This window comes from Crinia signifera, chromosome 19, assembly GCF_055691185.1.
Source record: "Crinia signifera chromosome 19, ASM5569118v1, whole genome shotgun sequence".
NCBI classification, from domain to species: domain Eukaryota; kingdom Metazoa; phylum Chordata; class Amphibia; order Anura; family Myobatrachidae; genus Crinia; species Crinia signifera.
In genome coordinates this window covers 42,867,238-42,883,080 of record NC_139226.1, presented here as the reverse complement: position 1 = coordinate 42,883,080, position 15,843 = coordinate 42,867,238, and the positions used below count along the sequence as shown (strand labels likewise).

General features: G+C 42.0%; 1 protein-coding gene across 1 annotated transcript in view; it reads left to right on the top strand.

Moving 5' to 3' along the window:
* Positions 1-15,843, top strand: part of LOC146042459 (carbonic anhydrase-related protein 10-like) — a 276,357-nt gene that overhangs the window by 175,870 nt on the left and 84,644 nt on the right. Inside the window, exon 4 of the mRNA XM_083162452.1 lies at positions 9,891-10,076. Within this exon, the coding sequence (XP_083018578.1) occupies positions 9,891-10,076 (186 nt within the window). The remainder of the gene's footprint in view (positions 1-9,890; positions 10,077-15,843) is intronic.

The following is a 15,843-nucleotide window of genomic DNA, read 5'->3' as shown; positions in this document are numbered from 1 at the left end:
GTATTAAAGTTATACTTTTCTGTGTGTGTGCTTTATTTTAACATTCTTTTTACAGGTGGACTACAGGTCCCAGCGGGCCCATTAATGCCCCGCATGCTGCGACTTGTGGTTCTCCAAGTCCCAGCCTGCGGGGAGGTCTGCTGGCACTTGCAGTTCTCTTGTATTAAGCAATGTTAGGAATGAGAATTTAACCCTATCAGGCCGGCGTCCAATGGCCAGGGACGCCGGTGACAGCCCCGGGCTTCAGCCCTGGACGGGTGAAGCCTGGGGGGGGGACCCCTTTATTGGGGGGGTCCCCACTCCTCCAGGTACCCCGTCCAAGGCTGACCAGCCACGGTGCTCATGGTGCGGCCGGGGGACCTTGTGTAAAAAGTGTCCCCTGGCTGTGGCATGACACTGCGGGCTGTTGGAGCCCGGTGCTGGTTTCAAAATACGGGGGACCCCCAGATTTTTTGTCCCCCGTATTTTTGGAACCAGGACCGGTCCAAGAGTCCGGGGCTGGTTTCAGAAATACGGGGGACCCCTACGCTTTTTGTCCCCCGTATTTTTGGAACCAGGTCCGGCTCAATGAGCCCGGGGCTGGTTATGTACAGGAGGGGGGACCTCACGCCAATTTTTTTTTTTTTCAAACACAAAATCGCACATTTTACAAAAAATCGCACCTTTTCATGACTAAAACAATCGCACTTTTCATCCCGAAAATCGCCCTACATCGCACTTACTCGCACTTTTCATGCCGGAATACACACCTCATTAAATATTCGCTTTTTGGAAAAAAATGCGATTTTAAAAAACGGCGATAAAGGGCGATTTCAGCAAAAATCACATTTTCGGAAAAACGGTAAACACAATAAATCTCGCCCTATATGTTCCATTTCTAGTTTGGATCACTTGACAAATATTAAAAAATTATACTGTACCTCTCTCAGGTATAATAGATAGATAATATATAAAGATTGTACATCTTTTAAAACCCATAAATAATCAATTTACCAGATAATATGTTTCATGACTTTTAACACTGTCATGGTATCCTTGATGTGATTTTAAACTTTTTACATATTTATACAAAAATATATTCACAAATTATGGTATACTTGCAATTACTGCATCTATTATTGTCACAATCGGAATCCTCTGTAATATTTATGTATTTCAGGCAAAAAATAAAATATTGGAAAAGTGGGATTATTATTAACCAGAAATTGGTACTCCTTCCTTATTAGTATAACACTATGTAATCCCTTAAAATAACACTTTGTAGTTCTGTAATGAACACTGCTGTTGGGTATTTTTGAAGCAATACTACTGTAAGTAATCTTGTGTGTGTTTTATTCCTTAAAATTCCTTAAAATTCATGATCACAAGAGCCCCCTTCGCCTTATCAGCAGGTTTTAAAAAACTATATGTGAATCATTATTTTACTGTTTCACTGTTTTAGATAATACTTTTACTAAAATGTTTTAAACTACACTTTACTTTATTAACCATTTAATTGTTACCTAAATGCTTCATTACTAGTTTATTAAACATATGTTTACTGCAGGGTTGCCGACCCTCCCGGAATTTCCGGGAGTCTCCCGAAAATCGGGTCCCCCTCCCGGTCCCCCGGAAGGGTGGGCAACCCTCCCGGATTCAGGGGGGACCTCCACTGACCCCCGGATCGCGGCATTAAAATGCCGCAATCCTCGGGTCTCAGAGGAGGGGGCGGAGCTAAAACGGCACAATCGCGTCATTTTAGCCCCGCCCCCTCCACGGAGATCCGTGAATTCGCTGCTTTAACAGCATGTAGCGGGGCTTAGTGATGTCACTCGTAAGCCCCGCCCCCTGCGCGGCTGCGGAAACTCTCCTCTCCGGGCTTCTCCCGGAGAGGAGAATCTTAAAGTCGGCAACCCTGGTTTACTGTGGGCCTTTTTCTGATCTGAGCTCAGTACAAATTTGTTCGGAAAATGGGCAAAACCATGTGCACTGCAGGTGGAGCAGATCAGAATAAGGCCCTGTATGTCAACTTATAGATATCTTATAGTGTAATATTTTGAAAATGTTTTTTTTTTTCTGTTAAACCAGATTCATTAACTTGAAATTTTAATTCAGGATTTGGATCTAGTTTTTTTTATTGACATGATGTCTGATTTAGCTCTATAAAAAGTTCCTTCTAGGGGCCAAATGTAATAGGATGTGAGAATCAGAAAGTGAGAGATTTTGTCAGTTTTCTTTATCTGATAAAAAATACCCATCTTCAAAGATCTAATATATTTTTCAATACCTGTTATGTTTTTGTAATTTTCAATTTTCCTTTTTTTTTCCCCTTTTCTTTGATAACATTTCAATATCTCTCCATTGTGGAGTATTTAAACAGTGTTATTGCTTGCAGAACCTAAATGATTTAAAACTGAGTATATATTCCTGAGGTTATAATCCATTTCTTTAGGGGAATCAAATTTCTAGCACTGTTGTCAGATGCTTAAAAAGGATTGCTGTCCATTTTTCATATTGTTTAGATTCATGATTTTGTTTTTTTTATTATTATTTTTTTGCTGCTTTATTGTCATATTTATTGAATTTTTAAAATTTTTGTTGTTTTTGTAATCTTTGTTGAGTCTACATTTTTTAAATTATTTTCTACTTCTGTACCTCTTTTTCTACTCTTTTTATTCAAGAAAATCATATTTATTTTTAAATAATTTTAACTTCTTTGGGGGGGCTACTACTACCACAATAATCAGTTACCCTGTATTATTCCAGAGCCAAAAAACGTAATTTACCGTATACCAGGTTGACTTTATTTCCTATCCTTTTAAATATCCTTTTAAATATATGTTAAATATTAACCCTGTGGCTGCCACCTGGCATATATATTTATAGAGGTGGGCAGCTCTCCTTCACAAGATATAGATTTTATACTGTATGTGCCTATGAAACATTGTGTTCTATATATTTTTGGTACTTGTGTATTTTGGCGGTGCCCATCGCATCGCATACCATAAGGCATACGATGGTATGCGATGCGACGCGATATTGTACAATGCCATACAATTTTAAAATTGTATGACATTGTATATGGCATACAATGCCATACAATGCGATGCGATGCGATTAAACATTGTATAAGCACCCTAATGGATGCTTACAATGTTAAATGCACCCCCACGCCACCCCCCCACTATAAACGTGAACCCGAAGCGTGGCGAGCGCAGCGAGCACGCGAGGGGCGGCGGTACGCGTCCTCCGACCTTTTCATACCCCCACTATCCACGTCGGCGTGGAGTTGAGAATAGAAAGTGTGGCGAGCGCAGCGAGTCACCGAGCCCAAAGCGTGGCTAGGGGACGCGGATCCCTTCACAGGTATCCGAGTCTCCTCGCGGGCTTCACAGGTATCCGCGTCTTCACGCGGGGCTCGCTGCGCTCGCCACGCTTCGGGCTCGGTGGCTCGCTGCGCTCGCCACACTTTCTATTCTCAACTCCACGCCGACGTGGATAATGGGGGTATGAAAAGGTCGGAGGAGGCGTACCGCTGCCCCTCGCGGGCTCGCTGCGCTCGCCACGCTTCGGGTTCACGTTTATAGTGGGGGGGTGGCGGGGGGGTGCATTTAACATTGTAAGCACCCATTACGGTGCTTAAAAGCACCCTTTAGGGTGCTTATACAATCTTTCATCGTATAGGGGCCAGAAATTGCGTCGCATCGCATGCCATCGGGTGCATGGCATGCGATGCGACGCGATTAAAACATTGCGCGATGAAAATCGGGGGCACCGCTATAATACACAAGTACCATATTTTTTTATTTGTATTGTGTATATTTTTTATGCATTATTTGATGAAGTTATTATTCTTTAATTAATACATGTGTCTTGTGTCTTTTTGAAAGGTGTAAGGGGTATTTAATTAATTTGTATTCAATTATAATTAATACAATTCACCAGCGCAGTATATTCTTTCTGTTTTCCTTTCATCTTTACAAGTTGCAGAAATATCTCCATGATATATTTTTGACACATCATGGTTCTAATGCTACAGTACCTACATTATGGCCCTGATTCTGATGTCTGTGACTTCCAGAAGACAGGTTGCTACCCCCTGCCCACCCCCTTTTTGAGTGCCTCAGAGACTATGCAAGTCTCCGAAGGCGCCCGCATAGAAGTCCTGCACATGCACGCAAGCGAATACGCACATGCACAAAGTGTATGTATATTATCCCTGATGAAACATACTGTATGTCGAAACAGATACTGATTTTTCACCACTATGAAATGTCTCATGAGTACCACTACTTCTGAACACTACCTATGAGCTTACCTGGCCTTAAGCAGGCTCTGGAGCATTTAACTCACAACTACAACTAGATGAGTGTCAGGACATTGGATAGATATATATATATATATACACACACAACTCCAAATCAGCTGGCACTCTACACAGGGTGTACAACAGGCTCCGGTGCCCGAGGCATAACCATACACATTCCAAAAATTGGCACTCGGGAAGCAAAGATAGTGAAAAACACGCTGAATTGTATTCACATAGGTCAAGCTTTCGGGGTGTTACCCCTTTCATTAGGACACAATTCCTACAGCCAGGAATTGGAATTGTGTCCTGACGAAGGGGGTAACACCCTGAAAGCTTGACCTACAGATGGGGCAAGCCTTATGCTTGCTGGCGAATCGCCAGCAGCATGCCGCTGGCGATCCGCCAGCAACACGGCGCGCCATCTGACTGAGACGCGCGTGCGTCCCCCACGCACGTGCGTCTCAGTATCCGGGCGGCCGGCGGGCGAGGCGGACACAATACTGTCCGCCTCCCGCTCGAGGGGGGCTGGGGGGACCCGAGGCGGCTGTGGGGGGGTGCGGGCGCCCGGTGTGGGCACCGGGCGCCCGTCGGAAGGGGACGGCAGCACCGTCGGAAGGGGACGCGCGCGCACCTCGTGCGCGCGCGTCCCCTTCCGACACACAGATGGCGCCGGAGCAGGGAATGGCGAATGGCGTCGCCATCGCCATCCCCTGGAAAGATGAGCCCGGCCCCATCTGTATGTAAATACAATTCAGCGTGTTTTTCACTGTCTTTGCTTCCCGAGTGCCATTTTTTGAAGTGTGTGTGTGTATATATATATATATATATATATATATATATATATATACGTCGATGGGCTCTGGCACTCGCTATACCAGCTGTACTCCTCCCGTTGCCATCCGCAATTAGGAACCTGCAGGTCCCATACAATCCAAAGTCCGGCGGCACTCACAGTATAATGACAAAATGACAGCCAAAGGCAATATTCTGCCAACGTTTCAATTAGGTTTACTAATTTTGCCCTGATGAAAATTAGTAAACCTAATTGAAACGTTGGCAGAATATTGCCTTTGGCTGTCATTTTGTCATTATCCTCTGAGTGCCGCCGGACTTTAAGTTATATATATATATATATATATATATATATATATATATATATATATACACACATATATATATATATATATATATATATATATATATATACACACACACATATATATATATATATATATATATATATATGAGAGAGAGAGAGAGAGAAAGGTTCAGAGTGCGCAATTCAGTACACAATTTAAAACACTAGAATTTAATAAAATATTGTCTTATAAGATTACATAACACGACTGATAAAACAAAACAGTTCTTTAAATAAATCCAATGAAGTTGCAGGCCCAACGCGTTTCTTTAACGAATTAACTTCATCAGGGGCTTTGGAAATATTGATTGGCAAGACAATTTTGCACTTCTTGATGGAAAGATTTTCCAATTGTTTGAAACAGCAAAAAACGGAGTTTCCCAGTGGTAGACCGTATACAAAAATATATATACATATATCGCCGATACAGCACGATAAATTGGCAATGGGGTCTGAGACCGCCAAAAAGAATTCACAACTTTTAAAGTCAGGCAGTAGGTATTTTCAAGCCAGAAATCCAAGTATCATCAGAAAATCTATTTGTAGAACCGGATGTAGACTCATGAAGATACAAGCACAGAATGCTGTGTATATATACAGAAGAAAACAACAGTGCACTGTAAAAAATTATATGATAAAAAGTGATAAGGAATTTATCATCCCACACAGTCCGTGCCAGTCCAGGCCAATCCTGTTCGTATTGAAAGTCCAGCACTTAGGTAGTTAACCCGGCAGCTCTGTTTTCCACCCAGATTGGTATTCCTGTGTTCTGCAGGTGGTTTTCTAGAAAGTTAATGAAAACAGGCGCTTCATAGTGCTTGTATCTGTTAAAAATAGTTTATTGTGGCACGAAGGGGAAACTCTGCATGAAATGCCCTCTATTCCAACATGACTGTTCCCCAGTGCACATAGGCCCTTATTCTGGTTCACTCCTTCTGGCAAATTCCTTCTTATATGGACAAATCCTTGTGCACTGCAGGGGGAGAGATGTAAAATGTGCAGAGAGAATTAGATTTGGGTGAGTTATTTTGTTTCTGTGCAGGGAAAATACTGACTGCTTTATTTTTACACTGCAATATAGGTCTCACTTTAAAGTAAAACCCAAATCTAACTCTCTCTCTGCACAAGTTACATCTGCCCCCTGCAGTGCAAATAGTTTTGCCCATTTGAGAAGGAATTTGCCAGAAGGAGTGAACCAGAATAACCCCCAAAGACTATTACAACAAGGGCCCTTATTCTGGTTGGTGCGGTAATATCCGCGTGCGTTCGTGCCGCCGATGTTTTGTGTCTGCGCATGTGCAGAGGCATCTCTGCGCATGTGCGAGCGGGACGCACGGCCACATTCCGCATGAAATGTGTACACTACGAACAGGGGGTGGAGAGGGGCGTGAAGGGCTGTTTGGGCTCATTACCATATGTTTACACCCCACGTTTCATGGGCGTTCCCATGCAAACACTGGGCATACGTATGGTAATGCGGCCGTGACGCACGTGTAGGGGGCGGACATATGACATTGCCGGATGTCAGCTGCCCGCCCAGATCCCTGCTTTTGCACGGAGAAATGCCCGTGTGGTCTGAGGTTGCGGGAGCTGGCGGATCACTCGGTCCTGCATTCGATGGTCTGCGACCATCGAATGATGGGGGAGGTTCCCTGAGATGGAGGAGGTGTATTCATGAGAAATACACGTGCGGTCCGTTCGGACAGCTTCTTACCGCGTTCGGACGGAGTTGGCGATCCGTATGGAAGGCGGGGTTTAGGACGCACGGTCCTGGCCGCATATTCGGATCCGGCCGCACCGATCAGAATAAGGGCCATGGAATGGACCTCTTGTGTATCCAAACTATCACAGGCTTCTAATGAGTAGGGCTAATACACGGAGATTATAAATTTAACATCTACATAACAAGCATTATTTTTAAAGTGAAGACAATTAAAAAATATGCTGAAATTCTCATCATGTATATACTGTAAGTTGTCTTAATCACCAATTTGTTTGAATTTACATATGCAAATTTGTTTTAAAAATCTATAATGAAACTTTGCAAACGCTTCGCTTGTAACATAATACTTAGCATGGTAAATAATAATGAATATGATCATATATATTTCTGTTATGTTTGAAGTGCTGAAAGTCTCCGTTTGGTTTGATAAATGCAAAAGCATCGATTCCTAAAGGTCACTCCATAGTAGAGCCTTTTATTATCAATAGAATTGACATTTCTGTTTCGTGTCCAATAACTAAAAAAATGCAACCAAATAATAAAATCCATTAGTTAGAGATACGCTAAACGATTAGTGAGGTCTGTTCGAGGACCTTGAATCAATTAACAAAATGGAACATGGGAAGGTTGCTCCTAGAGATCAGCCAATAACACATGATACGCTTCCGGAATTGCTATTTTTAATGACTTGAGAACATGATCTTAAGTGTTTTAGCAGTAACTGGCAGGAAAAAAGAACTGATGTTGAATATTTGAATTGACTGTGCCGTTTGATTTGGTATCTGTAGTCCTTCAATGACACATTTGTGGAAAGAAGAAGGCATAGAATCATCTGAACATTTTTAATATTCAAAATGTCTTCATAGCTTTAGAGGAAATATGTCACTAGACCACATTTAACATTTACTGTATCATTCACTTTACACGGAATGATTCGCCAAATTGAAGTTTAAGATACAGTACAATATGCTTCTGGCATGTAGGGGATTATCTTTTGTGCCGCAAGTTTACAAGATGTAAGGCTGTGGCCTATTTCTGTCATAATGACTGCTGAGAAGCCAATTTACACTTTTGCTGTCAAAACAGTAAGTTCAATTGATTTGAATAGTTGTGTACATGATGTGCACATAAGACACAACAGTTTTCATCCAGAGATCTTTGCTGACTTTCTGACTAAATTAACATGTACTGAGTAAAACAATTGATGCTAAAGGCTAAATTAAGTTTCCAGTGACGGATCCAGAGGTGGGGCTGCAGTGCAGTCAACAGTTTAAATTGGAGAACTACACCAACTTCCACCCCAAACGCTTCCAAACATCACTGGTTGGAAATCATTGACAGCTGGTATGGCCCCTTTACTTGAACTTTAGTTTGCACCACTAAATCTGGAGCCGCAACTACATCCAATCCATGCGCAAAGGGTGCAGAAGCACTATATATTAAAATGCTAATATTTTCATTTTCACTGTACCAATTTGCTCTAGAACAGGGGTGACCAATAAGTGGCCCTCCAGCTGTTGTACAACACACATCCCAGCATGCCTTGCAACAGCTTTAGAAAAGCCACATGGCAAAACTATGATAGGCTATTTATGTCTACAACAGCTGGAGGGCTGCATATTGCCAACCCTTGCTCTAGAACAGGGATGGGGAACCTTCGGCCCTCCAGCTGTTGCTGAACTACACATGCTTTGCTACAGTTTTAGCATGGCCAAATAGCAAAACTGTAGCAGTGCATTCTGGGACGTGTAGTTCAGCAACAGCTGCAGGGCCAAAGGCAGGGCCGGATTAAAATGGGGGCACAAGGGGACAGTGCCTGGGCCCCCCTCTAGCTAGGGGCCCCCTGTGGTTGGCATGTATTTTTTTTTGTAGCTAAAGGTTTTGTGCATGGGAGTGGGGTAGTGCTGCAGCTTCACCTATCTGCCAATGTGACAATGATTAATGGTGCTGAGCATTGGGAGCCAAGTGTGCAGTGCATTACTGGGAGTTGACTAAGTCCCATGACACTTTGCACCAGAGGGCAGAGACTGAGACGTTTGTGCTGAGCTCTGATTGGTGGAGCTCATTACATGCTTCTCAGGCCCATGGATAACAGCAGCAGCAGCCTAGTCATGGGAGGGTTTTTCATCAGAGGCAGCACTGGGACTGTGAGGTCTCCTACAGAGTAAGGTGCAGAGGGACAAACACAGGCTTTTTATGTGCTATGTATGTACTGTACAGTATGTATGTATGTATGTATGTATGTGTGTTTGCGTATATATATATATATATATATATATATATATATATATATATATATATATATATAAAAACTATTTTTGGTGGTGTGGCACTCCCCGCATATTAACCAGAATTGGTTAATATGCGGGGAGTGCCACACCACCAAAAAAATTTTGTTGAAATCGCTTAGTGTGGGCACCCAGCTAGTTATCTACAGCGCATGTGCATTTGGATGTGCCGGTCTTCTGGACTTCTTCCTATATATATATATATATATATATATCCCCTGAAGTTACCCATTGACCAAGTTTATACTGCCTTTACTCTGTGTTTTGACAGTGTAATATTCCCCCATGCAGTTTGCGGCCAGTAATGACAAGTGCAAGGGGGCCCCCTGTCTAAAGTGCCCCGGGCCCCCCGAAGGCTTAATCTGCTCTAGAAGATAATAACTCTGTTTACAAAAGACATTGCTATGCTATAGCTACTTAAGATGGGGATTAAATACAAATATTCTATTGCAGGTCAGTGGAACAATGTACAACACAGGGCGGCATGTCTCGTTTCGCCTGGACAAGCAGCAGCCGGTTAATATTTCAGGCGGTCCACTGTTGTATAACCATCGACTTGAGGAGGTGATGCTTCATTTCGGCAGTGAGAATGGGATAGGCTCAGAACATCTCATGAACAAGGAGGCAGCAGCTGGAGAGGTGATTAGAACAGAAAATCTATGGAATGTGTATTGTCTATTAATGAAACATTTAGGGCTGGAATTAAAGATAGATGTGAATTAATGGTACTTATGTAATATCTGGGCTCCCGTTTTTCTTATGAGACCGCTGCGCTCGCCACGCTACGGGCACGGTGGCTCGCTGCGCTCGCCACATTATATAAAATCAACTCCATGCGTAGTTGGATAGTGGGGGTATGAAAAAATGGGGTGCATTTAACATGGGAGCCCAGATAATACATAAGTACCGAATTAATTTTATACTAATTAATGAAAACACTTGCATTTGGCAGTATATTGTAAGTTCAGTAAATTTGAATGGTGGAGACAAGATGAAACCATTGCCACTTAAGGATACATCTTTAAGATATGTATCTCATGGTATTCTTTAAAATCATAAAAATTTTATTGAAGTCTGAGTCTCCTCTTCAGGGCTGGTGCTAGACCAAGTGGAACCCATGTCAAAATTTTGCTTTGATGCCCCTTTCACCTTACCACAAATGAACAGATTTAAGTTGAAGACCACTGATCTTTGCCTTTTCAAGATTCGAGTATTATTTGAAGATATACATTACTGCTAGAAAGGTTGCTCCTTAAAATGTAAGGTATTTTATGAATGCATAGGTGACTATAACTTTCCCTGCTGCCCCACCGCTACCTCCCTGGACCTGTAAATATGACTACAGCGGCACTACAATGCTCCACATGATCCACCAGTCAGCCTGATCCCTGACCAGCCCTTCAACCTCTTGGTTACTCCATTAAGATACTCTTATTAGAATTACAACACATAAATATTTTCAATTTATGCACTTTATATAAGAAAATGTTTCATATTTTTATTAAAAACACAGGTCCCACGGTCTCTGTAAGTAAATCTCACTGTATTAGGGTGTGTAAGAGCTGGCTCAATGATACATAATCAGTTCTGGGATTCAAAGGTCTTTCTATATTTGAAAGGAGATTTCTCATGACCCTAAGAGAAGATTAGTTAGTGCTCAAGAGGCTAAAAATGAAAAACAAAATGAAAAAAAAAAAAAAAGTCATCATTTTGTGGTCAGGCTGATAATGTAATTCAACGCCACCGTATCTCTTCCCGTGAATGCTGATTTACTAAATTCAAAAAGTGTGCAATACTCTAGTCACAAAGAAGATGAGAGTAATGACTGATGATCAGCAGGCCCATAGTGCATCATCTAATGTCAGTGTTTATGGGTCTACCATGAAATAAAGTGAAAATTACTTGAAATGAATATGCTGTTCACATAATTTAAAAATATTTTGCAGGCTGGTGGCATGAAACTGGGACATAATGGTGTGAATGCAAAATGTTACAAGTAACTGAAATTCAGACACTGTGCAACAAAGCAATCTTCTTGCCAACTTTAAATAATGGAACACAAAGTTTTGTGATATTGGAAGAAGAGTGGGTCTGGCCTTGTATACAGGTAGACCCTAGTAAATTATGTAATTAATAATTAGTCAAATGCAGTAATTATGGCATATTTACAAGAATAAAGACCAGAAATCCACAGCAACAGTTTTAAATGTAAAAAAATTCAAGTCACATAAAAAAAATATTTTAACAGTTAACACCAATACACTAATTTTACAGCAAAAATCAGTCTCCTGTTGTGTGTATTACAGTCAGGGCAGGTTCCCCTACCAACCCCCACCCCCTGCCATGTATTAAAATTAAACCTGTGGCTGCTGTGATGGCAGCGGCTACCTAGGTCCCCCCGAGTCCTGCGGCATCTGGCATGCTGGGCACCCGCACTGAAACCCGATGACGTTACACCATGCGCGGTTTACAGTGCAGGTGCCCAGCATTACTGCTGCCCGCTGCACTGCCTGTGTATGTCCCCGGGAAGTGGGCAGCAGGAGGATCTGGCCGGGTCTGGGGACTGTATATATATGGCGGGCTGCGGAGGATCTGTGGCCTGCCGCTGTGTAGTGGGAAGGACGGCTGTAGGGGATGGGGGTGGTGGCGGGCTGCTACCCGGGCCCTACCCTCTGTCAGGGCGGCCGTACCCAGTACAGTTGTACCCATAGCACCCCCATGATTACAGTAGTCTGCACAAATGCTTTCTGCCACTCCTAGCATGTTGTAATCAGTAGTAGTTTTATCAGTACCCAAATAGTTACAATATAAAGTACTTACTGTAGGTGACAAAAAAATGATGATTACATCTAGAAAGGCTAAAAAAAGCATGTAAGAGTATAGTATGCACCTGAGGGATGAAGCAGAATTCTGATAAAAACAACACATACTATACAAACAAGTAAATATATAGACAGGGCCGTTAAGAGTGGATGGGCAAGGGTACTGGATGGTATGACAAAATCTGGGCACTGTGACCACACCCCTTAAAATATAATAAGTGTGCCGGGTCAGCTAGGGGGGCTGTTACACACTGCAAAAGGGGATACATCCACACTGCTCAGCAAGTGACCTGGGCTTGTTGCACCACCCCCTACAAAGAGGGCAAGTGGCATGGAGTAATGGGACAATGTCATCCTCAGTGAATGAACGGGGCACTTCCAAAAATCCTGGATAGGGGTAAACATTACCTGCCCCCTGACCGCCACCCTCTAGGTACCACTGCATTTTTGAAGGATTGATTCAATTCTGTTAAATCTTTTTTAAGGTTTACCATACAAATAGCAACACAGACAACGCAGGCCAAAATATCTATTCTGTTCACTTCTGTTGGCCAAAATATGACAACGTAAAGAATCAATCACAACACAAGTAATGTTTGCTTGAAATCAATGCATTTAAAGGTGATGCCACCAGTTACTGCATTTAAAGGTTCCCATACAGTATGTTTTAAATCAATGATAGGGTATGTTGGATCAATGTCCACAATACACTCAGCAACTTTGGATTTGGAATAAGGGTTATTTGTTTCACCAGTTTCTCTTTATTTTTAGGTCATAATAATGCATTAATACAGCTCATTTCAATGTTTACTAATTTTTCTCCTATGATTGTATTTTAAAAAAAATTATATTTGATGAGACTGTCTCCTATTTTTCATTTGCATACAATGCCACTGGCATTAAGAAACTGTGTCAATTAGCAGAGAGAGAGAGATAAATGATTAATTAAATTTTAAATAACTAGGAAAATAATTAAAGCTGGGCAAAGATACCTTTACTTGCAGGCTTCGTTCAGAACAATATAGAATGATTACTTTATTTAGACTTCGATCTTAAAGCTACACTACTATCTATATAAAATATAGAACTAAAGGACGCCATACGCCTACAGATTTAACTTCAGATCTGGCTGGTTGGATCAAAAATCTGGTAATTTATGATTGACAGTTTGTCAGTGTTCCAGCATTTAAAAGCAAACGGTCAACTGTCATTTGCTCTCATCCATAACCATGTTTTTGTTCCAACCAGCCAGATCTGAAGATAAATCTGTAGGTGTATGGCCACCTTAAGACTCCCCTTTCCTAGTTCAAACTACAAGTGTCTGTGATACAGTATGCTGTTAAAATATAAAATACTGGGAAACAAATTACATTTATGGCCTTTTAATGGCATTGGTAGGCTGTGGTGTGAGCAGGAAATGGTCTAGTGTGAGCCAGAAATGGTTTTGGCCCTTTTTCTGGTTCACCCTCATAGGCAAATTCCTTCTCAAATGGACAAAACCATGTGCACTGCAGGGGGCAGATGTAACATGTACAGAGAGATTTAGATTTGGGTGAGTTATTTTGTTTCTGTGCAGTGAAAATACGGACTGCTCCCAAATCTAATTATCTCTTCACATCTGCAGTGCACATGGTTTTGTCCATTTGAGAAGGAATTTCCCTCTGAGAGTGAACCAGAATAAGGGCCTTAGTGTGAGTAAGAAATGGAGTGGTGTGAGCTGGAAGAGGTGTGGTGTCAGCAGTAAGTAGTGTTTTATGAGCAGGAAGAGTTGTGGTATGAGTGGAAAATGGTGTAGTGTGAGCAGGAAGAGGTTTGGTGTGAGCAGGAAGAGGTGTGGTGTGAGCAGTAAGAGGTGCTGTGGCAGTAGTAAGTAGTGTTTTATGAGCAGGAAGAGTTATGGTTAGAGTGGGAAATAGAGTGGTGTGAGCTGTAAGAGGTGTGGTGTGAGCAGGAAGAGGTGTGGTGTCAGCAGTATGTAGTGTTTTATGAGCAGGAAAAGTTGTGGTATGAGTGGAAAATGGTGTGGTGTGAGCAGGAAGCGGTGTGGTGTGAGTGGAAAGTAATGTGGTGTGAGCTGGAAGAGGTGTGTTAGGCTGTAGTGAAAATGGATAATTTTTGAAATAAGAAATGCTTGGTTATGGAAAATGTTGTACTCTGTGGTAGTAATTAATCGGCGAAGGTTCATAATCCTAGGCCAGTTTCTTCAGCTCCCATAAATGTTTAAAATTTTAGAAATTTCAACTGGATAGGCAATCCTGCATTACATGTAGAACTGTCATAGTCTGCGACCACAGCCGTCACTGTTATTCATGTTCTGTGTGGGTTTAATACTAAATAGATCAGTGCTCCAGGTTTTGATTGATCCACTTTGCCATGTTTCCATGCATACCTTAGTCTGTGTTGGTGTGGCTGCTTCTACTTGGTATTTAGTCATGCTCTGAGGCACTGAACCCTTCCGGCTATACTACTGTGATACTCCTATGATATTCCTTGTTCCTGGTGGTTTATACTGTCCCAGAGATTCTCAGAGATTCCTAGCAAACTCCTGTTTGAGATTATTCCAGAGTCCAGTGTATTCCAGTTTGTGGATCTAGGATCTCAGTGCAGCAGCTGTGTCCTAGATTGCTCTAGCCTGTGTCTGAGTATTCCAATAAGCATACCTGCCATGCATCCTGTGAGATCCTGCCTGTGTCAGAGTATCATTGCATCCAGTTTGTGAGATCTTGTCTGTGTCCAGCTTCTGTCCGGAGGTGTGAGTACCAGCGGCTTCCCCACACACTGTGTAGGAAGTTGCACCTTTCATTACTATCTGCAAGTGGTATTCTCATGGCTCCAGCTGGAGCCATTGGTCTTATCCCATGACAGAGTCACGGAGGTGGTTAAGGCGCAGGTCTAACTGCATGCTACTTGTATTGTTTGTGTTTCTTGTTTGCTTGAGATATTGGTCTAGCCTTGCGATGGTGTCGCAATACTGTACCTTGGTTATAATCCTTGTTTGGTTTATTGCAACGGATTCGCATTATAGTGGTAAAGGCCTCAAATCCTGTGTTTAGTCCTTGTCTGCAAGGTTGCATGCTCTAGTCTATGTTCATGTGAAGAGCCTAGTTTATCTTTGTGTTGTCTAGTCAGTTTATCCTCTAACTAGTACCCTGACTCGGTTGGGACTGTCTGTCACCGTGAAAGACCAGGTGGTATCCAAGCAGGGGGTGGAACTAGTCTGCCCTGGAAAGGCGGCTATTTTTTTGAATAAAGTTTTTTTATTTTGCAGGTCATAAATACAGACAGAACAGCAAATCAGACTTTGTGCATGTGAATCGGCCGATCCAGGTCAAGCATATAGTATCAGAATGTACATTGTATTCACATACAGTATCATCATTTTACATAAGTGTCAAAATGCAATAAAGAATCAATTTATTAAAAGGAGAGATGATATCGCCATCCTATTCTGACTGAGTAGCAATATTGATTTTTTTTTGGTAATTTTGAATTATACATTAAGAGAACAAACGATAGAAGAGAAGAAGAAAGAGATAAAGGGGAGGAAGTAGAAGAAGAAGAGAGAATCTTTAGTCACTAATGAG